We start from the raw sequence: 19,099 nt of genomic DNA on the forward strand, positions 1-19,099 counted from the left end.
TATTGGCACATCAGGCATGTTGGATGTGTAACACACTAACCCTGAACCTTTCACCTTAATGACTTCTACCTTCTTATTTTAACTTCTTAAATTCATCTAACAACTTCTCTCAGATATCCCTTCAAAAAGAATATGGTTGTTGTTTGTCTCTCTGTTGGTTAACACAATTAAAGGCTATTTCTTTACCTTAAAGGAGAGATTTTTTGCTTAACTTTTCTGCGCTCCCTGAGGAGTTATACTTACATCATGCATGGAGTCAAGAAGTTTAGTCAGTTGGTAGAATCTCTGCCAGCTTTGCCCAGAGTTACTTGGACATTTAGTTACCATCTTCTTTAGTTCTTTAATGTAATTTGCCCTCATTTCTTCAAATGCAGCTTGGCTTTTGAGACCATCCTTGGGAACTGTCATTGAAAAGACAGTCTTAAATTAGTATTAACTGCATTGCTTATTCTTTTGATGTGCATACTTAAACAGTTACACCAGTCAGCGGATGAAGGAATGAAACCTTTAAGCAAAGTCCGTAATTTTACAGACATTGGTGAGGGATCAACAACATCACACAGATTCTCAAGCGATTCAGGCATCCTCTCCAGATGTGTGATTGCAGGAGCTGTGGCAGAGGACAAGATAACATCTCAGAAATACGACACATGCTAACCTCATGTCCAAACCGCTTTCAATGCAATCCAACCACATAAAACCCAAGCAGATGGATCAAGGGTGTTTTGTTAGAAGCTGGAAATGTGATTTATCATTCTTGAATGATTCCCCACACTTGGCAGAGGAGGAGAAGGTACAGAATCACAGCTGTTATCTGCAGAAATGCTAGACCAAGTGACACGTTTTTATGCCATCAAATAAGATCTAAAATTTCTTTGAATGTTAGCAAGCATCTGCATAGCATCTAGAATAAAACAGAACCATTTTTCTGCACAGAACAGAAGACTGTTTTCCAAACAGGCATCCTGACCCAGTGCTTGACCATGACAGACAGTTGCAAGCATTTCTGGTGTCCTGTTGAAGTTTCCATCTGCCAGACAGAGATGGAATCATGATGGTGGAATTTATCAATGGGTCGGAGTACAGTTTTGATACTTTTTATTGCGACCAATATCAGCAGGGCTGATTACACAAGCAAATGCCCTGTTTCTTTACAGACTGCAAACACTCCTGCAGGTTCTGCCCCAAACAGGAATGCCTTATTAGGATCAGATCCCTATGAAAACTCCGAAGGGATTATTAACAACATTACTCAAAATATTCTGAGGTTTAATGTCTAAATTCGTTGAACACTGCTTAACCATCAAATGTCCTTTTTTCGCTGCACCTCCTGGGCATAGTCCATAGAAGGAAAATAAAATATGGTCTGTACATGAGTGACTTTATTTCCTAAGTAAGCCAGAAAACTATGTCAGATTAAGCTAAATGGGAAGTTACCGACTAAAAAGAGAAAGGAAAAAAAGGTGATCTTCCAATTCAGCTTACCCTGACTTAACCTCTTGACAGAAATGTCTTGTTCATACACTCCCTTCTCTTCTAAATCCTCTCCACTGCCCTCCATCCCACTGAAATCACATCAGAAGCATGTAACCACTGCCCTAAATGGCTCCAGAGAAGAAGCTTTAAGAAAAAGCATCAGTATCTACAAGAGCAATTTAGCAATGGGGAACAAGGAGGAGCTGTGCCACCACAAGAGCAGCAAGGACTTGAGGCCACCAAGTGCTGGAAAGGGGGACAAGGAAGAATCTTTAGAAAAAGCCCAGGAGGTTACACACCAGCCTGCCTGCCACTTGGTAAATATTATATAAATATATCACACAATCATAATATAAATATCATATGTTCATTTAATTTTCAAATTCTAGACCCAAACCCTCTCAGTCAGCTGACAGATAAAAGAAACTGTCTGGAACAAATCTACAAATTCAGTTCAAGGTGAATGAACACGGAGGCACCAATCAAGATAAGTAAAGCCATCAGAGCATGCTGTGGCCCTCACACAAAATGCACAGGCTTTACAGTTCCTTTAATATCTACAGTGCTCACAGGCTGTTAGAGTCACTCTTTCTTTGTCTACTACTATGTATTTTACTGTTCTGTCTGAAAATTATTATACTATCACCCCAGCCAGATTATTAAGGAAGAAAGAAAGACCACAAATAAAGAGAACTCAAGCAAAACATGAAATTCTGGAGGTTTGCCCAGTGTTTCTGATTTTACTTATTAAATGCAGCAATACTGTTGGCAAGCTCCCAAAATCTATGGTCTGTGGAAAGCAAGAAAACAACCGAGTTGTAATGTGTGGTTTCTTCCACATGTAAATGGAGTGAAACTTCCTTGATGTGGTCGCCATGAAAGTTTCAGAATAACTTGTACTCTATTCATCACATGATTCAATAAAACAATTTAAATGAAAACAAACCTGGAGTTTTCTGTCATAAGACTGTACCAAGGTGCAAGCACTCAAAACCAGGTTTGCTGCCCTTCCCTTGACACTTTCTGGGTTTTATCACCACCTCCATTTCCATTTTGCTCTCCTTTTTCTCTCTCTCTAATGCAAATATCCTGATTCTCCCAAAACAAACTATTTTTAGCAGGTTTTCTAGTGACCATGGTGTGTGTTTGAAAGGGACCCAACTCACTGAAGTTAATTGGCCAGACTGATCTCACCTAACAGATTCCTGCAATAACTCATTAGTTTACACTCTCGAGAGGACAGAATAATAAATACCTGGCTAAAGACATTTTGCTGCATTTTTAGAATGCCTTCAGGTTATTTTTCTTAAGATTCTTCCCCTTTAAGGCTGATTAAAATGCTGCAGAGGCAGATCTCCAATCCAGACACTCTCTCAAGGATATTTTGGGAGTCAAACCCTCCCTGGGCACATTGCTTCTGGAAACAGGAGGAGTGACAACCTTAAAAAAAAGCACATTTACCCCTCAGGGCAAGGCTGGAGCACAGCCCACTGTTCCAGCTTCACTGGCTGACCTTTTCCAGCCCTTGGTGGAGTGGGACCTGGGCTCAGACTCTGCAGGCCAGGACACAACGGGCTCCCCAAAAAGTGGTGTCTCTCCCAATCCCAGCCACCTGGAACAGCTTCAGTTGGAAGAGGGAAGGGACAGAGATGGCTGAGCCCAAAAAACTTAGAGCCCCTGGAGGTTTCTGTTAGAGGATCCAAATGCCCTCCAGCTCTGACAGGAACAGCCTCATGTCCCCCCTCAAGGCGGGTACTTTAACCACAGAGCTGGCTGGTCATGGTGTCACAAAGCTGCTCCCCACAAAAAGGAGCAGGATTGCACAGAATAACATTTGCTTACAGGTTTGCAGGCTGTTACTGATGGAAAAGTAATGTACAAACTGCCTGTGTATTTATACAATTGCACTGGGACAGGAGGTTTTCAATATTTTCAGTGAGATAAGATCAAGAGATCTGCTAATTACTACACAGTGCAATAACAAGCACCAAGATGTAATTTTGTGTCTTAAAACTCGAAAGCTCAAGAGAAAAAAGGAAGCACACACTGTCATTTATTAAACTTTCAGAAGCCTGTGGAAGGCTTTCCATTCTCAAGTCACTTGGCATTACAAGATCACCTGCTCTGCAGTACAGGCAATGCCCATCTTTTGATCCTTTGATCCTGAAGGTCATGTTGAGTCAGCCAAACCCTGGTGGCTTTGAATGTTTAGCAGGGATTTTCCCTCAATCCCCACAGCTGTGGCACTTGTCTGGCACATCTGTTGGTGTGGTCCCCCTATGGAAAGGGGGGTCAAAGTCCCGTGCCTGGCCACTCCTGTCCCTCCAATGCACAGACACACCCAAACTGCACAGACACTTCCCGTGCTAACTGCAGATGCACCCCAAGGCACAAACCCAGGCTTATTCCTGCGGCCCAGCTGGAAACAGTTTGGCTCTTTTGTCAAGTTGGTTAAAATCCCTGCATCTCTTTGTGAGCTGGAATATTTCAAGCATCCCTACATCACCAGGGCCCCAGCTCACCTGTGCTTAAGAGCAGCAGCACTTTCATGATGGTGTACTCCTCGAAGCTGAGCTGCAGGCGGACGAACTGCAGGCTGATCTGGTGCATGCCCTGGCACAGCTCGAACATCGCCGACTGGCGCATCCGCTCCCTGCGGAGACAGGGGAACAACACCGCGGCGTAAATAGGGAGAGCACAACCTGCAGGGGGATCACCCGGGCACCACCCTGCTCCCTGCATGGACGGCCCAGGTCACCTCGCCACCCGGCAGACCACAGAAAAGCAGCGAGCATCAGGTGAGTTTTGTCACCGATGGGATTAGTGAAGGGGCAAAACCCTTTAAAAACGTATTTGAATTGTCAGTGTTTGCTCAGCTCTGCCCTGGATGATGGAAGCTGCCTGCTGAAGAGGTCAGAGCTGTGCAACAGGGGAACAAACTTACACCCACTGAATGCATGCTCTAGATGATGCACTCCCCCATCAGTTGACATCTCCTGGTCAAACACTGAAATACGCAAAAAACATATGTTTTTTCCCCAAACTAGTAATCTAAAACAATCTGGAATAAAGAACATGCAAAAAAAAAAGAACTCGTCCATTAACATAGACTTCTGCCTGTTAAATCGTAAAATAATTAGGATACATGACTTGTATCTTTAAATATGCTTTCATAAATTTAACTTCAGACCTTGGCTCTCCTGTCTGAGGTAATCCTAGGCTAACCTATCCTGCTCAAATTTCAGGCAGAATTAGTTGGAATTTTGCTAAATTTCTGAAGATGCCATCTCAAACCACAGCAGCTACAGAAAAGAGAGTTGCCTGTCTCAGCAGAAACGATGATATGTGTGTGTGTGTGTTTATGCAGGTACGGAGACAAGGTCCTACAATTGCTCCTTGGCCACTACTCCTCTTTTTTTCAGTTGCTCAAAACCAATTGTCTGTATTTCTTCTAACACTTTTTTGGTATAATTGGGGAATTGGATGAAGTTCAGCTCATTATTTTAACCAAGCAAATGCTTTTTCAAATATACAAATTGGCTGGTGAAAGAGAAGAATCATACTGTGTGCAAACAAAGACTGACATAATCTTCCTGGTGTTTTATTGCACTGCTGCCAGAGCAATTTCATTTTCCTCTTTAATACTAATAAAGCGGACTCCCCATTGTTAGATGGGCTCTGCACTTTTCCCCTACTCCACCCTCTTTTCTTGAGACTAAGAACTTCCAGCTTCTTTTTTGTTTTTTTTTTTTAATTACATTTAATAGTAGGAGTAATGCCATACGTATTTGTTTTTATTCTGCATCATGGACTGCTCCCAGGAGGCTCTGAGGGATGCACGCTGCACTCAAAAGGGGAATGATTCATAAAGGACATTTGTATTTTAAATGCTACATGTTGAAGTGTATCTCAGATGGCCAGAGACAGCAGCACTCGAAGTAAGAGCCATCTATGACATCCATCATTACTTTTGCAGGAGACCAAGGTTTGTTCCTGTTCCTCCAGGCTGAGAATATAAAGCCACTGCCACCATCCCTGTGTTTGACCTCTACAGAGAGAAGTGACAGATTTTTCATCAGATACCACAAGCCACACAGCAAGAAAAGTAAAACATTATGATGTTTTGTCTCAGGTTTCTTATCCCTTTTTTTTGGTGGCAAAACACTCTCTGTGCCAGTTAACTGTAAAAGTGTTGACTCAAAAACTTGATTTTTTACATTGCATTGCACTTTCTCTGACATCCAAATTTTTCTGCCTTTTGTTTTTCTTTGTACTTGTTTTGCTTATATGTGATTGCCTAAACAGAAGAATTTCAGTTACAGTCAGGTTTTTTTTTTTTGTTAGTTATTTCATTCTGTCTTTTAAATATTCATTTTTTAATCTCCTTACAAATATTGATCTCCAGGCTTACCCTCAAGGAAAACCTGATGGCATTGTTTGTAGCAAGATAAAATAATGCACAGAATGAGTTACTAAGTGATTTGTTTAATATACAGCAAACACATTATTTGAAATCAGCCTGCCACCTAAAAAAATCAATTAAGTTGATTTATTACTTATTTACAAAATATTACCAACTGAAAATTTTGTTAGTTAATTCTTGACTCTGTTTAATGAAAGATAAGCATTTTGTGGGAGTTTATAGTCATCAACTTTGTATTTGATTTTCAACCCCACACTGTGTAGAATGAGAGGGTACAGAGCTTTTGAAAAAAATTCAGATGCTGAAATCACAGATATCCAATACCTTGAGAGCAGCAACAAAATAAAGCACTAGAAATATGATAAAAGTGAAGAGGCACAGAGAAATTAAGGCATGTCAGCATAACATGAGCAAAGTTGTTTCTTCCTCACCAAACACATCAGCTAAGAATAAATGCCATCAAGTCATCACAAATGCCTTTACCATCACAAGGAAAAATTAAAAAGAAAAAAAAAAAGAAAAAGGAGGGATAAAAAAAAAGGCAAATAATATCCAACCCAACCCAGCTCCACCTCTGACACAGCTCCTGAACCTCTCAACATGAAAAACAGAGGATGTGAAGATCAGGAATATAAGGGCACATATCTTTATGGGCACATTTAAGAAGGTAAGTACATTTAAGTAACAAAAAGCGTGGAGCCAAAGCTCTGAATCCGCTATTTGGATACGCATTCAGAAGGGGTGTCATTAGCTCAGTTTAGCTTAATCCTCCTTCATAATAATACGCTTTAAACTTTACACCTTAAGTTAATCCATCTTAAATTCCCTGAGTGTCTCCTTACAGGCTTAAAGTAATGCCCAGCTCACATTTTGTGTGACCTTTCCAGCAGCCCTGAGGATGGGCAGGGCATCCAGCCATTCCTACCACTGCCACCAGCCATTCCCACCGCTGCCACCAGCCATTCCCACCGCTGCCACCAGCCATTCCCACCGCTGCCACCAGCTATTCCCACCGCTGCCACCAGCTATTCCCATCATTGCCACCAGCAATTCCCACCACTGACACCAGCCAATCCCACCATTGCCACCAGCCAATCCCATCATTGCCACCAGCCATTCCCACCATTGCCACCAGCCATTCCCACCATTGCCACCAGCCATTCCTACCGCTGCCACCAGCTATTCCCACCACTGCCACCAGCTATTCCCACCACTGCCACCAGCCATTCCCACCACTGCCACCAGCCATTCCCACCGCTGCCACCAGCCAATCCCACCACTGCCACCAGCCATTCCCACCACTGCCACCAGCCATTCCCACCACTGCCACCAGCCATTCCCACCACTGCCACCAGCCAATCCCACCATTGCCACCAGCCATTCCCACCATTGCCACCAGCCAATCCCACTGCCATCAGCCATTCCCACTGCCATCAGCCATTCCTACTGCTGCCACCAGCCTGTTCCCACTGCTCTGCTCAATTGCCATTGGAGCCACCCAGCTACAACAGGCATTTGACCAGTCACCCCAGGAGATGGGGATGGCCTGAGGAAACCATTTAAGACAAGGCATCCTAAATAACAAACCAGCCATCTATCTCATAATACCCATAGGTGATCTCTACAGAAACCAGGCAGCCACATCAAAACCTGTGAAACTACAGGCAGGCTGAAGAGAAACAGCTTGTTATGAATAAGTAACTCATCATTTATGAAGTCATCATAAAGTCCAGTATTGTAAATCTCCTCACTGAGGATGGAAACTGCAACTCAACTGACCGTAACCAAAAAGAGGAACCCACGCAGCAAGAAATATTCACTGACAGGCGAAACTCAGCCCCAAACCAAACCTGATACCACGTTTTATTTACTTTCTCATGGGTACTATTCAAAGCTGCAGCACAAGGCATCTTCCTAAATAAGACAGAGAAGTGAATAAAAGGAAAGCTGTGGTGGGTATGTCGAGGTTTCATCAGAACTTAAGTGACTTGCTGATAATCCCAAGAAAAGATTGGCAAAGGCATCCCCTTTCACAGCACTTCAGAGGAACTAAAATGCACCTGAGTTAGTCCCTTGGCCTCTGCAGCCCAGAAAAGACTTAGGAAAAGACCAATAAATATTTGTAGCAAAACTCAGATGTCAAAGATAGTTTTTGTGTCTTCTGATTTCACACTTTTTACCACTGTAAGAACCATTTCCAATTTTATAACAAAGAGCCTTTCCCTTGCTTGACTAAAACCTGTATCCATTTGAAGGTTGCCCACCAATAAAATTGATTTTAGGCACCTTCAGAAAGCATTTTTCACTGTAACAAAACCAAAACAAACAACCAAATGCAGCCCAACAAGAAAACCTGCCAAGGGCCTGAAAGTCAAAGCCTGTTTGGAAGCCTCCAAAACCAAGGCATGCTTCCCCTCATGCCAAAAGAAGTCAGTTTGAACTTGACAGAGAGAGAGTAAAAACATCACCAGACACCTTGAGGGCAAGGCAGAGCTACTGAGGATAAAGATGGAAAAGGACTAGGACATGGGATTACAGAAACCCCAGCTCAGTGGCTCAAACCCTCTAATCATGAAAAGCCCTTGGCCTGAATTATTTTACCTGCCTTAGGAAGGCATTCTGACTGGAAAAAGTGTTGAGGTTCTTGGGGAAAGAAAAAAATAAACATATTATTTTTACAACACTTAACTGCCTCTTGAGGGAGTATTCTACTCCAACAGTGGTGACAGAATGCCACTTCCTGAATAAATTCTTCCATGCACAGGGGCAGGAAACACTGAGCATCCCTCTGCTCAATGGACTGCACCCAGACACCTGTGTCCCATCTTGAAGCCATTAAAAATGCCACTGAAGTCACCCGTACTGCAGCAGCCTCATTAAGTTAACACACTGATCAAAATCCAAGCCAAAATGCATGCAGGATTCAGGCAAAATTCAATTATGACTTTTCATTCAGTACTTATTTTTTATTCAGCACTTCTAATCTCTGCTTAGTCTGCAAACCACAGCAGAAAGATACAAAACCTCTTCCCTTCAACACTTCGCCTTTGACTCCTAAAGCAAAGCTTCAGAGTCATCTCCTTCCAAGGAGGCAAAAATGCCTGTTACTTTGCACCAATATGGGCACTGCCAAACCCAGGACAAAACAGTGACTGGACCCAGGACCACCAGTGTGAGCAGTGTGAACCAGTGATAATCAGACAAGGAAGATAGTTTCACATTAAAACAGATCTACAGACATTAAGCTGCGATTTTTCGGCCTTTAGCCACCCAGGCAATTGGCAATTTTTAAATTCAACTTGGCAATTTTAAACTGAGCTTATAGAAGTCAAGTCTGAAAATTAGTTTTCTCACAAGAAAATCATCATGGTGACCCTAGAGAATCCCACCCCAGATAAGCGATACTAAGGAATTTAGAGCTGCTGTAAAAGTTCCAGCCAAGTGTCCTCCTGTTATATGCCTATCAACGAAGGAATTGGCAACAGCCCATGGATAATGATTGCCAAAGGAGAATTTCAGCTCTCAATCACTAGCAGAGAACTTGTGATAAAATCCAACTTAATAATCCCCCAGTTATGTAACCCTAAAATCCCAAGCACATCAATAGCAAAAAACCCAAAGTATATGCTGGTATTAACAGTTAATTATGCACTTAGGAGAATGCTGATACCAAATACTCTCTTTTGGTTTGCATTTGCATTTCAAAAGAGACAAATCACAGTTTTAAATGAGAAAATACATAATTATGCCTTTACCAAAATGCTTTTTCAATAACACATTCAATAAGTGATGATAACGTACACATGGCAATAAATACCCCATTTCAAAGTTCTTCAGAGAAAGGTATTGAGAGCCAGAAAAGGTGCCCATTAGGTATTGTTTTATACAGCCATTCTGCCAGGGCTCATTGTCACTTGCAGTGGTTCATCAACAAAATTACTGCTATATTCCACATGCAGCAGCAATTCTCCTTTTATGCCAACAATGCCTCAAAAATTAAGACTTTGCTCATGCTGTCACGCAAAGCCTGGCATTTTCTGGAAGTCGACTGAGGCACGTCTTCCTCTCATGCCAGTTTAGAAAAACTACTTCCTAATTTTTCTTTTGCTCACATTTAACTCTACTGGGGAAGTAGCAGAAGCAAGCACTGTGCATGTGAGAGGCATTTGGAGATGCCAGCAACAGCTCATCGATGTGCAGGAAGATTAAAGCAGCACCACATTCAGACACAATGGCAAGGAACAAACCTCTGCTCTCAGACATTGACAGAAGTGACAAGAAACCCTCCCAAAATGCTTGTGGATGTCCCAAAATCGTGCTGAGACAATACCAGGAGAACATAATTATGGTCTATGAAAAATGTAAAGTCATTGGGCAAGTCTTTGTACTAAAGTCGTAAAAACTAATGCTCAGATTCTTTTGAACCCATCATAGCTGGAAATCTGCCAGAACATCCACTGGGCCAACTGATAAGCAAAATGAAAATGAAGCATTTGAGAAAGATCAGAAAAGTTAAATAAAATCTTTGCATCAGTGCTCTCTGTAGAGGAGCCCAGTAAGGGCTCTCCCTTTTCAGTAAGCAAGTGTGAGAAATAGTTTCAGATTCAAGTGTGAGAAGGAGAGGGTTTATAAGGAAAAAAAAAATACAGTAGAATGAATAGTAATAAATCTCCAAGACCAGATGGCATCCATCCACGAGCTGTAAAGCAACTTAAATACGGAATTGCTGAACTACTAACTGTGCTGTGCAGCTTATTGCTTAAATTGCCCTTATAAAAGTCATGGAAGGCGACAAACGTGACTGATTTCTTAAAACGGATCTGAGGGTGGGCAGGGAGCACTGGAGACCAGAGGCTAGTAAGCTCCAGTTCTATATCGAGCAGAACCATTCAAAGAGGAGCATGAATTGATAAATAAACATGCTGTAAGGGGAGAAAGTCAGCACAACTCTGGCAGAGAGAGGTCACCTCTCACGAATCTGAAGGGGCACTCTGACGATAGCACGAGGACGCTCCGCGCGACGGAAATGCTCTGCACATGCCAGGTCTAGCTGCATCCCACAGCCATATGGGGTGAGACCTAAGCAAACACCAACCCTCTCCTCCTCCTCCTCCTCTCCCCTGCCCTGGTTTCCACACAAAGGAAACTGGGGCATGCAGCTTGGGTATGGGCTCCAATAAATTCTGTCAGGGTGCCAGCGTGGGTAATTACTGGTCTAGGACCTGCACGCTGCCTTGCATCAGGAGGTATGGGAGGATGCAATCACGGCAGGGCTGGATTTTAAAGCTATTAAAAAGATCTCCTGGAAGCTCTTAAAGAGAGCTTGGGGATAAGGAGGTTGTCTCTTTGTGGATTATTAGCAGCTTAGAAATAAGAGACCAAGGGTCATAACAAATGGACATCTCTCACATGTAATGCAGGTTACCAGGGAAGTCTCACAGAGCTGGGGCCTGGGCTGAGAACTGTGCTCATACATCATATGAGAAAAATCAGACCTCTGGAGGTGACAGAGCTTGCTGATGGCTCCAGATGATGAAATCAAGAGCTGCCTGTGAAAGAGCGATGAAAAATCCTGCAAGTCTGTGGGGCTGGCTGACAAAATGGAAGGTGAATGTCACTGACAGGACAGTGCAGACAGTATAATCGTCTCCCACCATAAATACAAAATATCAAACATCACAATAAAGAGTCCTAGGTGTAACTTGGGACAGGTTTTTTGGGCTTCTGCCTTTTGAAAATGCTTGCTCAGTGTTCATCAGAAAAAAGAAAAGATGTGAGAGAAGAGTTGAGAGCAAGACAGAAATTGTAATTTTGGTGCTGCATCCACTGTGCTATAAATCTAGTGTGTCAGTCTGGTCTCCTCCCAAAATTAATACAAAGCATGAGAGGAAGAGCTGAGGATGGCCAGGGACAGCAGACAACTAGCAGATACATACAAGGGGAAGTCAAACTGACTCACTGATTCTTCAGCTCACAGAAGAAACAACAGGACTTGATGGAGATCTAAGTGATAAATGGCATGCATGGGATGAGAAGGATTATATCCACTATTACTGCAAACACAGGAATGAAGTGGCACTCCATTAAATTATCAGCCACCTGCTTTAGAAACATCTCCAACAAACAAATATGCATAATTAAATTGCAGAAGCAACTGCCACGGAACATTTTAGATATCAAGATTATAAATGTATTCAAAGAGGTAACAGGCAAACTCAGAGAGAAAGACACAGAAGGGTTATTAAGCACAACTGTTCAAATGCAATCTCACATTCTGAAAGTACCTAAGTAATTGCTAGAATGGGTAAATGAAGAAGCCCCTCGTCCTGATCTTAAACTTTCTCTGGCCACTTTAAAGGATGACAAACTCTGCTAGAGGGACAGTTTCTGACATTTCCCCATTCTTACAGATCTCTGTAAAACTACAGTATCTCCTGCTTCCCTTTAGAGCTTCACAGTTTGAAGCAAAACACTTCAGAAATTTAAGAAATGTTTAGAGATAGAGGCATTAAAAAGCAGAGCCTTTAGAAATTTATGCAAAGAAACAGAATCTATTGCTTTGCCCAACCAAAGACCTGCTAACAAAGAAAAGAAGCCCAAAATAAAGCCTGGGAAAATCTAGCTGAAGCATGTTGCATCTATTATGTAAAGGTATGACAGCAGTTTTCCAAAATTTCTTTTTTTGGTCTGCATTACTGTCGGGTGGGTATGTGACAAAATCCCTTTATGTACTTCTCTGGATGGGAAGTGAGCCACACTTTATGAAAAAGTAAATAGTAGTAACAATGTATACAAAAAATTTACTGATGAAGAGATTCACTTTTCTCTGCACCGACACTTTGCATGAATTCAGTATTCCTCACCAAAATAATACATGCAAGCAAAAACCATGCCAGGAGGATCACCAAGGAGTGCTTGCTGACCTTTTAACAAGACTTCTGACTGCACACACAATTTATCAGCACAAATGAACACTGACAACTCTTACCAACTCTGGTTGTGGCAATAATAATTGAAAATGAGGGATTTTGAGGCTGCCAGATGACAGAGATTACAAAAATGTACCTAAATTTAGGAACTACAGGATTAGCAGATTGCAAGGGAAGATAAAAGGGTTAACAGCCATCACCCTGCCAAACATAAAAGCAAAAAAGTAATAATTCAAACAAAAAGTTAAGTTTCTCATTGGCTTTATCACCATTCACAGATGATTTAACTAATTATCCCCCCCCCCCCCCAAGCCCTGAGGTATATGAGGTTAAATAAATAAAAAAAAGGTGATTTTAAATATTCAGCTTATTTTATTACATTTATCTTCCTGCTGTTACCATAGAAATCAGAACACCAGGAAGACTTACAGGCTTCAGCACTGAAAGGGCACAGAGAAGCTCTACTTCAGCTGTCTCAATTGAACATTATATTCTCTATTGTTCATCTATTGCCAGCATCAACCTCAGTCTGCTTCTAAATTTAAAATCTTCACGCTTGGGGCAATTACCAAAGGCATAGCATGAGAGGTGCTTGCCATACTCCCTTTTTATTTTACTGGGAGTAAAATCTTATGCTTTAAAGGATCTGTTTATATCAATTTGTAGTAAACTTTGTTAATTACATACATAGTACATATTAAAAAAAATTAAAATAAATATATAACCATCACTACATTCTGCTCTTCATATTTTGTATATAATATTAAGTAAAGTGCAGTTTTTATTGAAACATTTTTACTGTAAGGACTGAGCTGCATATGATCTAATACAATAATTTCAGAGATGGAAAAACGCCATAACTGATCCAAATGGCTGTGAATGGTTTTAAACTCAGTTTTTCAAGTTCAGTAATTTTGGTACCTTATACAATGCCTAGTGCTGGTTTTCACTAGGCAAACCCTCAAGTCCTTGACTAGGGTAAAGAAACGATGGCAGCACCAAGTGCAATGGCCAGGAAATTCAGAACCTGCACACTTCTGCACCTGATTTATTCTTTCTGCCACAGATGACAAACTGAGAAAAATCAAAGGAGCAAGAAAACACACAGCACATTAGTCATGCAGTGCATTTGCAAAATACTGTTGAAATATTGATGCTGTACTTTAACGTACTAAAGTGTCTCCACACAGTGTGCCTCAGCATCACTGAACTCTCTCAGTATCCCACATCACTGCTATTTTACAGCCAGGTAAGGCTGGAATGGTAAATAATATAATTTGGGTAGATTTGTTAAAAATAGGAGATTATTTTGAAATTTCAGTCTTTTCAGAAGTAGCTGCAGATTCAAAAATCTGCAGAGAATCTCTAAAATCTACAGAGAGACAATGTTAAACCAAAAAGCAAAAAATAAATCAAGACCTGTGGGGGAATTCCAGGGTTGGGTTGTCCCTCTGGGGCTTTTATGCCAGCACAAACCAATATCTAGAGGAGGAGCAACGGCTTGAGTTTTAATATTCATCATCAATGCCATCAACTGTGTTTTTGCCTTAAGGAGAAATAAGAAGCCACCATGCATCTTCCTTAGGGGAAGGAATGGATAAGCAGCACAGCTTGCCATGAGGGATAGGATGCAGTTCTGGCTTCCAGCTGGGAGGAGGAGATGTACTGGGAGCACGAGCCATGGCCCCAAAGGCAGCCCATGTCCCACCGCTCCCACTGGTTTCCCACGTTGTGTGAGTGAGGATCCCTGCCATTCCGTGTCTTGGCTCCTGCTGGGTTTCTGTTGGCAGTGCTGAACTTGTAAATGCTTTTTATTCCTTCCTGAGCCTCTGAAAGTTTGCCAGCCAATGCCCTGACTTAATGTATGGGTGGAAGCAGATACCTGGGATGTTGTCACCAGTAGCCGGCGGACAGCAACTGCCTGAGCCCGTTAAAACCTGAGCAAAAAGGAGCATCCCTTGCCTTTCTCTGGAATTCAGGCATCTGGCTTCTGCACTGCAAAGACAGAAAAACTCCTACTTTTGAAAGGCTGGGCTCATTTCTTGTAGACATGAACTGGCACACCACCTCTTTTCAAAAATGTTGAGGACTTCTCCCTCAAAAGGGCACAGCCAAGGAAAGAGTCATGGTAGCCTTTAGCTCTACGATTAATTCATCCAGTAAGGGAAAAAGCAATGGAAGCTGCAACTAACTGCCCTACCTTGCCCTACCAGAACCATGCCTTAGAAATCCTGTTTAAGGCTGCTCCCTGTAGTAAAGAGTATTTTGCAGACTTTCAGCCAGAATCCCTGAAATTAAGCTGGTGTTACAAACCATGGGGTTTTGACATCCCTTGCTTTGTTCTTGCACCCATTGCAGCCAGCACTACTTGGTTTTCTGCTTTCAATTGTGTATGATTTTACGCATGTAATGCTCTGGACTTAGATTATCCACACATGTGCCTGCCTCAGGTTGAATTAGATTAGAAAATTTTAGCTAAAGTCTTTGGTTAAATCTTAAAAAAAATTTTTCTCTCTCCCTTGAGTTAAATAAACGTTTTTTTTTTCTTTTTCTTGCAAGATTTCTGTTACTTTTGCAGGAGGAACCTGAAAAGTCTCAGAGCTTAGGGCTTGAATTAGGGACAGTCTTTTCCCATGTCTTAAGAAAATCTTCCCCATTAATATCTCTGTTCTCCCAAATCCCTAGACCCATTCAAGGTAAGGCTTCCTCAATGACAACAAATGAAGAAAACGTCCTAGAGTCTCTCACTACATAATCCTTACATCTCATCCAACCTGATCAAAGGAGTCACATGGGAAAAATATTAAGGGATAGTATAACTTAAGGGTTTTGTAAAGGATACAGTCTTCAAAGCATCACCTAAAGGGCTTAAACTATGATTTTGTAGACCACCTTAATTCTGGAATTTTGCAACTTCTTGAATTTGAGTTTGCATAGCCTACAAACATAACTACAACACTTTTTGAATGTTATCCCATATGCAGCAGTCATTCTTTAAGAGTGTTTACCCTCAATACAAGTTATGTGGTGTCATGTGTATCACGGTCTTCTAAAGATTTACTGTGGATTAAAACCAAAGCTGTATCTACAGAATAATAATTCTGATCACAGCTACTACGTTAAAAAGAAATGGATTAAAAACCTGCACATGCCATAACTTAAACACAACACAAAGCACCCTACTTTATGCCTCTTTTCAGGCTGTTTTTTAGGCATTACTGTGACAGGCTGTGCAGCCATTTCCTTATCCCTCAGTTAAAATCTTCGTGTTCAGTTAAGCCCAATTAAATCAATGGAATATATGCTTGAACCATAAAGACAAACAGTACACTTAATTAGATAGGTAGCATGACTAAATGAAGGCAGACAAATATTTCCAGCCTTCCACAAGCCTAACAGGAAAATCAAACCACATATGAGTAGGGAGGCATTTTGCACTGTATTTATACAATCAAAACTACATTTAACAGCTACTAACAATACAGATCCTCATTTGTTATTGGCCTTGTTTACAGGCCTTCAGAACAAGAAAGAAAACAAGATCATATATCATGGCCCTCCAGAAACATTACAACTTCCTTTTATTCACAGTAGTTAAGAGTAAACGGAAAATTCATTTAACGTAAAACAAAGCCACATAATTCCACTAATGCCAACCTCTACTTTCACTCATTTTCATTGAAGAAAATGCTGAACCCTCTGGGGCACCCAGGGCCTGGTCAAGGACATTGCTTATTTTCTCTTGTACAGAAACAGGAAATGACCTCTCCAGACACAATATGAAGAAATACCAAGAAAATCTTGGCCAGGTGATAACAGAAATAAAACTCTCTCAAACCAGTAAAAGGAAAGGCATTGTAAAGCATCCCCTTTCATTCTGCATCAATTAATACATATCCTAAAATGCCAAGGGCAGTCAGAAAGTTTCACCAAGTAAACCTCAAGGAGGTCTAATAAACTCTGTGGCACAGAAACAAAGGCCAATGCTTATAATTACACAGCACATTTCCAAGTTCAAGGTACTCAAAAAGTAAAGGTAAGACCAGCCTTCAGCAATTTCAGAGCAAAGCTTCAAAGCCCTTCATGAACAGGAATACGTACTGTATTTTGTATTACAGGAATGGTTTCTACACTGAACTGTATTGTACAATTCCAGTAATCTCTGGCCTTAGCTCAAAACTGGGAAAAGCACTGCATCTCAACTTAGAATCACAAAACAGTAGTTTGGGAGGGACCTCTGGAGGGCTCAAGTCCAAACCCCTGTTCCCTGCATAGCTAATTTTGGCATTGGAGCAGGCTGCCTGGGGCTTTGCCCAGTGAAGGCTCGGACATCACCTGGGACCGAGACTCTCCGGGCACCCGATGGGCTGATTCACCCTCTCCTTCGGAAATGTCTTCTCCTGCTGCCCAGGAGGCAGTGCTGCTCCAAGCTTGGGATCACAAACTCTCATTCTTCCCCTGAGCACCTCCATGAAGAGCCAGACTTCATCTTTTCTACAACTCATTAGGAAGCTGAAGGGTGCAATTAAATCCACATTGCATCATCAGGTCCCTCACTGTCCCAGTCAGCCCTGACCACCTCAGCCAGTCTCTGCTGGCTCTCTGCACAACTTTACTTTGCCAGAAAGCCCCAAACTCAGGCTCCAAATGCAGCCTCAACCACCATTCTGAGTGGCAATGTGAGAACCTGGAACAAGTGCCTGCCATGATGCCCAGTGAGTATGAAACACAAGCAAAGTGTGTGTGAAAGGAAACGCTTGGTGTTCCAGAGATGTGTCCATTACTGTTTCAGAGTGAACACCAAATGTCCTACTCTTTCACCTCCATGGAAATTTATTGCCCTGATTACCTACTTCAAAAGGCCCTGTATCCCTCTTACATCTCCTGGCAATATTTTTTTTTCTCTATTTATAAGCATTTGCCTTCTCTCTGCAATGAGTATATTGCCAAATACACAGGAGACTAGACCACTATCTCAATTACATATCTGGTTTGGGATGTTTTAATTTTGTACTCCTTTTTGCAAGGATCCCTACCTCAACCTCAATATAATTCTACAGGCACCTATCTTCAAGGCTTGCAGCATAAAACTCTCAATTGATCTCAAATTCTCGAAGTTGCTTCCAGCTGCAGTGGAACAAGAGCAAGCAATGCACACACTTTTATTTGCAAGCAGGATTGATTTCTTTGTCCAATAAATTCTGACCCCCTGACTGACTTTCTTGAGATGAGGGAAAGCTGCTTTTGTGTTTGAACTGTTAGTGTACATTCCCCCAGGAGAACTAAACTCTTCAAAGTTCACATTTTCACTTACCTCTGGCTACAGATACCTTTTTTTTTTTTCCCTGCGACAATTCTCTAATGCTCAAGTCATAATGGAGGTGCTTTCAACATGGAAAATGGCTGATACTACATTTTCGGCCACATGAAGTAAATCACCAGTTCTCCCTCTTAAAAAAAACCCTAAACCAAACAATCCTTGTTTGATATTGCTCACTGCTTTGGGACCCATCTCATACTCATTAATTATTTAGGGATTCCTAAATCAAAGACAGACTATTAAGATGGACAGCGACAAAGCATCTTTTCCAAGAAAAAGATTTCAGAATGCATCAGGGGATTAAGTGCTAAGTTTTGTTTTTGCTAATTCTTTTCCTGTTTTGTGGGTTTTTTTCCCCCAAGTGCACCCATATCCTATTGATTATGTCTCCTTTTTACCTCTAAACTGCCCCCCAACCTTCTGGGATAAGCAAATGATGCAAGCCCCATTTGACTGCCTGTGCATTCACTTAGATTTTTTACTTTACTGTCTTGTAATAAACACTAGGAGAATGGAACAGAAATTAAATTATAGTCATCAAAAGCAAAGCACTAAACACACACAAACATAAAATATGAAGGAACACATACTCAGACAGAATGGTTGATCCTTCTTTTTGTCTGTATGCATCATAAAAGAAGTTATGTTTCATTACTGAAAAAACATTTTGGCTTCTTTCACGGTCGCAAAGAAGGGTAATTAAGACTGTCAAGAAAACACATTGAACAGCTGTATATTGTTAACAAAAGCACCATTATATGACTGCTCTGAAAAACCCCAGTAATTTAAACATTCACATTTCCTAGAAGCTGGATATTTTTCCAAGCTCCAGTAGATACCAAAAAATGTTCTTTTCTATAAATTGCGGTTGTGTATCGGTCACATTTCAAACCAGTGGGATGGTCCCAGTTTGAGAACACAACCCCATACATAAGGAAGAGTGGATGGCAG

At 41.5% G+C, this 19,099-nt stretch overlaps 1 protein-coding gene across 4 annotated transcripts in view; it reads right to left on the reverse strand.

The window, feature by feature from the left end:
• Nucleotides 1-19,099, reverse strand: part of NR3C2 (nuclear receptor subfamily 3 group C member 2) — a gene marked incomplete at its 5' end in the record, with an annotated part of 186,314 nt that overhangs the window by 8,518 nt on the left and 158,697 nt on the right. For all 4 annotated transcript variants that reach the window (XM_084204668.1, XM_084204670.1, XM_084204669.1 and 1 more), the window contains 2 exons: nucleotides 244-401; nucleotides 3,999-4,129. In XM_084204668.1, coding sequence (XP_084060794.1) covers nucleotides 244-401; nucleotides 3,999-4,129 — 289 coding nt within the window. The remainder of the gene's footprint in view (nucleotides 1-243; nucleotides 402-3,998; nucleotides 4,130-19,099) is intronic.

The sequence above is a fragment of the Fringilla coelebs genome (genome assembly GCF_963513975.1).
Source record: "Fringilla coelebs genome assembly, chromosome: 4".
NCBI lineage: Eukaryota > Metazoa > Chordata > Aves > Passeriformes > Fringillidae > Fringilla > Fringilla coelebs.